Raw genomic sequence first — 8117 nt, 5'->3', positions numbered from 1 at the left:
CTTGAACAAGGGGCCCTGCATTTTCATTTTGCTTTGGGCCCTGCAAATCATCAGCTGGCAGGGCTGGTGTCCCTTCCTCCTTGGCTCACCAGATGCAGTCTCCGGAGACTTTGGGGGCTTCTGTATGTCCCCAGGGGAACACAGAACAGAGGGTCTTAGAGACTTTGGCTCCATCTACTTGCACACTTTGAGGCCCTTTGAGCTGTGAGGTCACCACGAACAGAACCTCAGAGAGGTTGTCCTATTGTCCACCTTTGCCCCCGACCCATACTTAGGATTGTCACATTTAAAACAAAGAAACAACCCAGAATGTCCAATTAAACTTGAATTTCAGATAAACAATGAATAATAATAATCATCTCACTAAGTATAAGTGCATCCCGTGTACTATTTGGGACATACTTATATTAAAAAATTTGTTGTTTATCTACAATTCGAATTTAATGGGGTGTCTTGTGTTTTATTTCTTGTGTTTTATTCAGCAACCCTACCCCCCCCTTTTTCCCTCCCATTTGTCCCCTAATACTTTCACCTCCCACCCAGGGAACCTGGCTCAGAGCTCACCACCTCCAGCCAGATCCTCTATCTGCCCTGGCCTCCCTGTCTCCAGGTTCCTACTTGCCACAGCCACTGATTTTTTGCTGTTTTTAGTTTTATTTTTCTGTCATAAGAGCAATACACATTCACTACAGAAAAATCAGAGGCTACAGACAAGCAACAAGAAGAAAGTAAGAAAACACTCATAATCCCACCCACACAAAGACAGCTACTGTGAATTCCTCGGGGTAGATTTTTCTAGAGCTGCCTGTGTGTGTGTCTTTGCAGATATTAAAAAAAGAGCACGCACAGTCACTGCCCAATTCAGACCCACTGTCCTATAAGCTGCATTTTCACGTAACTACAGAGGGAGGACCTGGTCCGGGTTGGGGACATCTTAAGTGTCCTGACGCATTTTGGCCACTTGAATGATGCAGTGCAGCCTGGTGTTAACCCCCCGGCACTGGGGTCACAGGGGCCTGTGGTCAGAGTCACTTAGTCGTCCACGCATGGCCCGTATGTCAGTTTGCTATAACAAAGTACCCCGCGTGGGGGCCGGGGGCTGGGGGCGCTGAAACAACAGAATATTTCCTCACAGGTCTGGAGGCTGCAAATTGGAGATCCAGGGGTCAGTGGGGGGCTCTCTCTGGCATGCTGCCTTCTCTCTGTGTCCTCACATGGCCATCCCCCTGTGCACCTGGGTCCCAATCTCTTCTTTTAAGGACACCAATGTACTGGATCAAGGCCCGCCCGCCCCAGTGACCTCATCCTAACCTAAGCTCTTGTAAGATCCTATCTCCAAATAAGGTCACATTCTGAGGTACTAGGGACTTCAGTGTGTGAACTTTGGAGGAGGACACAATTCAGCCCGTAACACCTTGGCCCAGCTGTCTCTGACCACGCCAAGCCTCAGTCTGTTCATCAGTGAAGTGGGGCTAATAATTGTATTTGTCTAAGAGGGATCTTAGGATGACCAAAATGAATAACCCTGGTGCAGCCCTTTGCCTGGTGCCCAGCCCCTAGAGCAAACCCTCAGATTTCACTTCTTACTGTTCCACCCATGGGTAGTGCCATGATTTGGGACATGACTTCTCCGCAGAGGGGTGTCTGCATGGCATAAGGCGGTACCCAGAGGATACCTCCCTCCCTCTGTGCCTGGTAGTCTGACTGTCTCCTTGGGGTAGGTGCCCAGGGGACAGTTGCTGGGTCAAAGGCAGAGGCAGCCTGACTCCTGCAAGTGCACAGGTGGTGTCAGTCAGTGGTGACAGGATGGCATGCCCACCCACCCCCATCCCCAGGTGTCTGCTCTTCCTTCCCCTCCCCTCTGACTTTCCTGCTCTCCTGTTTGAGGCCCCAATCCCTGAGGCTCACCAGAGACCCCAAGATGTCATCCCCAGGCTCCCCAGGTGGCCCCGACGCTCCTCATCACCCCTCTGCCTCCCCTGCACCTCTGCCCTGAGCCACACTGGGGGTTGTTTGATTTTCCAACACAACTTGTCCTTTTGGCCTTTTGCACCAGGGACGCCCTTCTCTCTGTGTCTTCCGAGACGAGGCACTTGTGCCTTTGAGGGGCAGGCGAGACCCTCTGTATGAGCTCTCTGAATGCCCTCCTCCCTCTCCCCACACCGTGCTGCCAAGCCCACAGCGGACCTCAGGAGCACTAACGACGAGGATGATGGTGATGGTAACAGTAGGAACACTGGGTGCCTGGCTGGTGCAGTCGGTGACGTGTCTGACTTTGTTTCGGCTCAGGTCATGAAATCGAGGCCCTGGAAGGACTCCGTGCTCAGCACAGAGTCTGCCTGATGTTCTGTCTCCCTCTCCCTCTGCCCCTCCCCCCAGGCTCTCTCTCACTCTCAAATAAATAAATACATCTTAAAAAAAATAAAATCCCCATAAGAATAATGGCTGTCTCGCCCCCTCCTCCCCACTGATCCAGCCCTCCTGGAGGGCAGAGTTCCTCCCGGGGTGTGGGTGGGGGCCCAGGCATCCCACGCATCTGGCACAAGCTGGCCCGCAAGCACCGAGCTGCTTGGACTAGATGTATGGATGGGTAAAGGGTGTCGGGTAGGGACTGGCAGGAGAAAGGTGTGTGTGGGTGGTGGGGGCCGTCATCAAGTACTGTGCATCGTGATCCTGATTATGGAACCTATATCTGGGAATGTACTCACATACCATTGTCAGTAGGCGAAGTAGAGTCTGGAAGAAACACACCCCACAGTTCAGGAGGGTATCCCTGATAAATGGGAACTTTGTCGTGGCGGCTTGCAGACCTTTCCAAACGTTTTTGATTCCTCCTTCAGGAGAAATACATTTCACATCAGCCAGCTTGTAAACACACACACACACACACACACACATTTACACACACACACACACACCCCTGAAACAGAAGTTTCAGAAACTAGATTACCCTAGGTGAAATGTATGCTGGTAGTTACATTGTATTTATTTTCTCTCCTTTCTTAGAAAATGCTTGACTTAATCTGGTAAGTTGATTTCATGACCCTCCGCTGGGTCCCGCAGGGCAGTTTGAAAAAGCCTGCTCTAAGTGAGGTCTGTATTTTTTTCTGCTCTCCCTTCCTCTGTATTTAAAATTTAATACCGAGAATGGATTTATGTATTATCTTCGTATTTTTCACTTAAAAATGAAGAAGAGACAGCACTGGGAAGACACAAAACATTGAAATCAAGTAGACTTTCTGGAAGGCAGTTTAGCAAAATATGGCAAACCAGACATCTTTAAAGATGTGCATGTGTTTTGACCCAGCCATTTCCCTGTAAGGCACGCTGCTGCTGCTGCTGCGGTAAAGTGGTGCGGGGCGTGTGCACACGTTGCTCACTGCAACTCACTGCACTGTTTCTGGGCAGTGAGCCTCACACCTGAAGCGCCCTGGAGCCATCCCTCGCTGTCCATTTGACGGTGTGGCAGCGGTGCCATGCCAGACTTCTTTATTGACCTGGGAAGGAGGGTACCAGGAGTCAAAAATTAATGTCAGGCTACAAAAGGAGCATCGCGCTCTTGTTATTAAAGTATGTATTTACAAATGTGGGGGGACAGGGAGAGGCACGTTCGAAAAGCGCTCACCCCCTGAGGTTACCTTGGGTTGCTTTTATTTTCCCCGGACTCCTCTGAGTTTTCCTCGATGAGCACGCACTATTTTTATAAGAAGGAGAGGTTTTTAAAGGAGGAGAGGGAAGAGAAGAAGATAAGAAAGGAAGGAACGAGGGAAAAGGAGGAGAGAAAAAGCAAAGATGAAGGGGAAGAAGGGAGAGTGGGAGGGAGAAGGGAAAAGTGAAATGGAGGGGGGTGCCCGAACCCCCTCCCGGGAGCCGCAGCGAGGCGGCCGCGTGGGCAGGGGCGGGAGCTGCAGGTCCGAGTTGCGGCCCGGGAAGCCGGAGGAGGTCGGGTGGGGGGCGGGCTTCCGCGGGGAGGGAGGTCGCCCAGGGGCTCCGGCTAGACCCCAGGCGGCGGGCCGGCGCGAGGGGCGGCGGCAGCGGGCTGTGCGGTCCCGGGCCGCCCTCCGCTGCCCTCCGGGCCACCGCATCCCCACCGGGGCCAGCGCCTGCCGCAGCCCAGGGCAGGCCCTCCTCGGCGCCCAGCCGCGTCCGTGCGGCTGGCTCCGGATTCTTCCCGGGGGGTTTTGGGGTGAGAAGCAGCGCGCGGGAGGAGGGGGAGGGGAGGAGATGCAGAAATACCATCTGTGCCAATTTTTTCTTAAAAGTTATTTTTTCAATTTAAAGACTTTTGAAGCAAAAAAAAAAAAAAAAAAAAAAAAAAAAGAAAAGAAAACCCCAGCTCAGGGTGTCAGCTCCAAAAACTTTTCGCAAAGGAGCAGCGTGGGGGCTGGGCGCGGGCTTGGAGGCGGTGTCGGTGGAGCAGGGGCCTCTCATCCGCCCGCCCGCTGCACCCCCTCACCTCTGCAGACCCCCTCCTGCCCTCCCCTCTCCTTCACGCGCGCGCCGCTCACACTCGGGCGCTCACTAGCTAACACTCTCTCCTTGCATCCCGAGACCCGGACGGTGCTGGGTTCCCGGGGCCGGAGAAGTTCGGCTGCCCCGCTCCCCCCACTCCGGATCTGCAGACTCGCGCCCCAGCGCTCCCCCCACCCCACTGTTCCGCTCCAGGTGTCGCTAGCAGAGCGAGGTGGGGGCCGCGCTAATCCGTGCTCCCAGCGTCTCCCTCCCCCAGGGAGCAGCAGGGGACACAGCGAGGGCCGAGGTCGCGCGGGAGCGCCCGGCCGGGGCTGCGGGCGCCGAGCGGTGCCAAACGCCGAGGCCCCCCTTCCCGCCAGCCCCCGTCCCCGCAACAGCCATCCCCCTCTTTCCGGTCTCTCTCCGCGACTCCATCTCGCTCCCCTTCTCCACTTCCCAAGCCCCGAGCGCGTCGCGGATGGTGGTGGCGAGGTCTGGCTCCAACTTGGGGAAGCGGAGGAGGGGCGCGGGGGGGGGGTGGGGGTGGGCGGTGTCCCGGGCGGGGGTCGCACCGCACCCCACCCCCGCCCCGCAGTAGGTGTTTCTCCTGGAGCGGTGGCGCTGCAAGCCCGCCCTCCCCTCCCCGTGTCCCCTCCCTCCGCCTTCGTACGCTGTGCTAGTCGCACCTCCCGCGGACCCCAGCAGCCAGGCGGGGATTGGAGGGTAGGGGGAGACGACTCTGCAGGTGCGGGAAGGGGGGTGGGGAGGAGCGGGCTGCGGGAAGAGGGCTGGGGAGGAGCCGGGTGCGGAAGGGGGCCAGGGAGGAGCCAGGTGCGGGAAGGGGGCCAGGGAGGAGCCAGGTGCGCCGAGGCGCCCGCGGTGGTCGGGAGCGCAGTCCTACCTGGTCCACAGCCCCCCTTCACCTCCACCCCGCCCCCTCCCCCGCACCATCGGACGCTCGGGGAAGTTAGACGGGCGGCTGCAGGGGCAGCTGTAATTGTGCGTGAGCGCAAGCGCGCGCGGCGACAAGTAAGGACCCCCTTGCCTCTCCCGCCTCCTTCCAGGACCCCGCCCGGCTCCGCTTCTCGGTTTTTCCTCCCAATCCCACATTCCCCACCGTGGGTGTGTGCGTGCATGTGTACCCCCTTGGGCACCGTCACGCACCCCTTTACGTGTGCTTTGCCCTCCTGCGCCCCTGCCAGCGTCGGCTTCTCGCAGCCACCCTTCCCCCCAGGGTCACTATGGGGACGCGAGGCAGAGATTTGTGTTTAATTCCTGCCGCTATTCAGAGGAAAGAAAAAAAAATAAAGGGACCAAAGGCAACCCGAAAGCAGTTTACTTCAAGCTTTTATTATTGTAGCGTAAAAGAAGTTTATATACAGGGAGTATTTCCAGCAAAACACTCAAAAATGGCCTTGGAATCAGGGGCCTCCCACCTCCTGGCCCCACAGTCGGCAGCTCGCTGGGGGTCTCCAGGCTCTCCCCTGATCTCTCCTTCTCCCGGACTCCTCCACCCACACCCCGTTTCCGTTTCCCAGGAGCCCCAGCCTCTTCCTTCTCCCTGGGGCGCTGCGAACCTCGCCAGCGCCTCTCAAGCCGGCTTCCTCTGGTCCCGAAACAGTACCCCAACCCCCCGCTTCCACCCCTCCTTGATGGTGGTTTCCTCACAGAAACCCAGAGTACTTTCCCCCTCTCGTTTTAGGCGCCGCTGCAAGCCCCCCTGCAACTCAGAACCAGCTCGTGGTCAAGACCAGTTAGAGGCGGCTCGTCATCAGCAGTGGGGCTCGCCAGCACCCAAAATAAGGGGGGGGGGGGAACAACCCTGCCCACCCTTCCCCATCCCAAGCCCCCACCCCCAACTCAGGGACAAGAAATAGACACAAAAGCAGCAGGGCATCCCCTCCCTGCAAACGACAGGTGTGGGTGCCAGGCAACTAGGGCCAGCCGTTGGCGCTGCTGGAACCCCGCTGCGCTCAGGGTGCGCATGGCCTGTCTCTACGCGAGGGGCCCCTCTGCGCCCCGGCTGAAGGCACGCTGGCTCTTCTCTCTGGGGGGGGGGGCGCGTGAGAGAGGCAGGGGCCTCTGCGGGGACAAGTGTGGGGGCGGGGGAGGACCCAGGCGAGGGTGGCCTCGAGTTCAGAAGGGGATTTCCAGCCCGCCAGGCAGGTACAGGTGAGGGGCAGTCACAGCCAGAGTCCGGGCGGGGAATTTTCAGGTAGCTTGGCTGGGGGCGCAGACTCAGCCAGCCATCCCTGGCTCAGCACAGCTGTGTCCCTGGGCCCTCGGCAAATCTGACTCGTTTGGGGCATTTGCACGTGGGCTTCGAAGGCTCGAAGGCATCGCCCGCCAAGTTCAGTCAACTGTCCAATGATTGTTTACACTCGCCGCGGCTGAGCGCCGTGCAGCTGCTCATCATAGCGCTCCAGCCAGGTGCGCAGCTCAGACACCTGGTAGCCGTCGGGGCCGCGGCCGCCCTGGTACATGACGGTGCCGTTCTGGATTACATAGAGGCGCTCGAAGTAGGCCCCGTAGGCCGAGCTGCTGGAGTTGGCCATGGTGTCGAGGACGAGAGAGCAGCTGGGCGCACCTTGCTGCAGTACCTGAGCCGCGCTGACCCGGTCCTCCAGGCTTCGGTGCTGCGGGATACTGTAGGGGGAATCTGTGGTGACCCAGCCGTCCGAGGGGTGCGCCTCCTCGATGTAGATGATGAGGAAGTCGACGTCGCGCTGGTACTTGGTGACCAGGCGGTGGAAGGCGCTCATGCGCGCCATGAACGGTGGTCAGGTGCAGCTGCCGAAATTGAGAACCAGCGGGCGGTTTCCTCTCGCGTAGTCAAGGATGTGCTGGTTCTGGAAGCCGTTGGGCAGGACCACCTCGGAGTTGGGGGCTGGCCCGCCCTCGTGCGCCTGCTTGAAGAAATCCAACTTCTGGCCGTGCCACACCGCCTTCAGCGACGCCAGGGTGCACAGGCGGTTGTCGTCGGACACGCAGACGGGCGGGTCGTCGGGGGGCAGCTCCTCGCCGTCGCTGTCGAGCTCCACGGCCGGTTCGGGCTGACCGCGGCGGCGGCGGCCCAGGAAATGCTTGCGGATGCACAGGAAGTCGAGCAGCCAGAGCATGAAGGCCGTGCCGAGGAAGCGCGGGAAGAGCACGAGGCACGAGGCCGTCTGGGCGCAGAGCCGCAGGGAGTGAAGCAGCAGGGAGCGGAGCATGGTGGCTGCAGCCCCCGGAGCCCCCTGGGGCCCGCTACCGTCCCCCACGGCCCACCGCGGGGCGGCCTGGCGAGGCATCTGCGCTTCGGCCGTGCGGGGAGCTCGCTTTATACCCGAGGCTTCAATTGGCGGGAGACTCCACCTCCGGCCCGGGCCCGCCCCCTTGCAACTTGAGCCCGGAGGGATCGCCCGGCGGCGCGGCCAATGCCTTAGAAATCGGGGGCCGGGGGCGGGGCGGCCGGGCCGGGGGCCGGCGGGGGCGGGGGCGGGGCGGGGCGGGCCGCGGAGCCGGCGCTCGGGGGCGGGGGGCGCGGGGCGCGGGGCGCGGGGCGCCGCTGCCGCCCAGGACGGCGAGCCGCACCGGGCACCCGGGCGTCCGCCGGGGAGATCCCGCGGCTCCCGCCCGCGCGAGCGCAGCGCGCGGCCTCGCTCCTGGCCGCCCGCCGCCGGCCC

General features: G+C 59.8%; 1 protein-coding gene across 1 annotated transcript; it reads right to left on the bottom strand.

Annotated features, from left to right (window-relative positions):
• Nucleotides 1–5780: 5780 nt before the first annotated feature.
• Nucleotides 5781–7888, bottom strand: DIO3 (iodothyronine deiodinase 3). The gene is given in 1 exon segment (NM_001164188.1): nt 5781–7888. A coding segment is annotated over 1 exon segment (915 nt). The 5' UTR covers nt 7743–7888; the 3' UTR covers nt 5781–6827.
• Between the last annotated feature and the right edge of the window lie 229 nt (nt 7889–8117).

The sequence above is a fragment of the Canis lupus genome, chromosome 8 (assembly GCF_011100685.1).
Source record: "Canis lupus familiaris isolate Mischka breed German Shepherd chromosome 8, alternate assembly UU_Cfam_GSD_1.0, whole genome shotgun sequence".
NCBI classification, from domain to species: Eukaryota; Metazoa; Chordata; class Mammalia; order Carnivora; family Canidae; genus Canis; species Canis lupus.
Note: the sequence above shows the minus strand (reverse complement) of the source record. Positions and strands in the feature narration are given on the sequence as shown.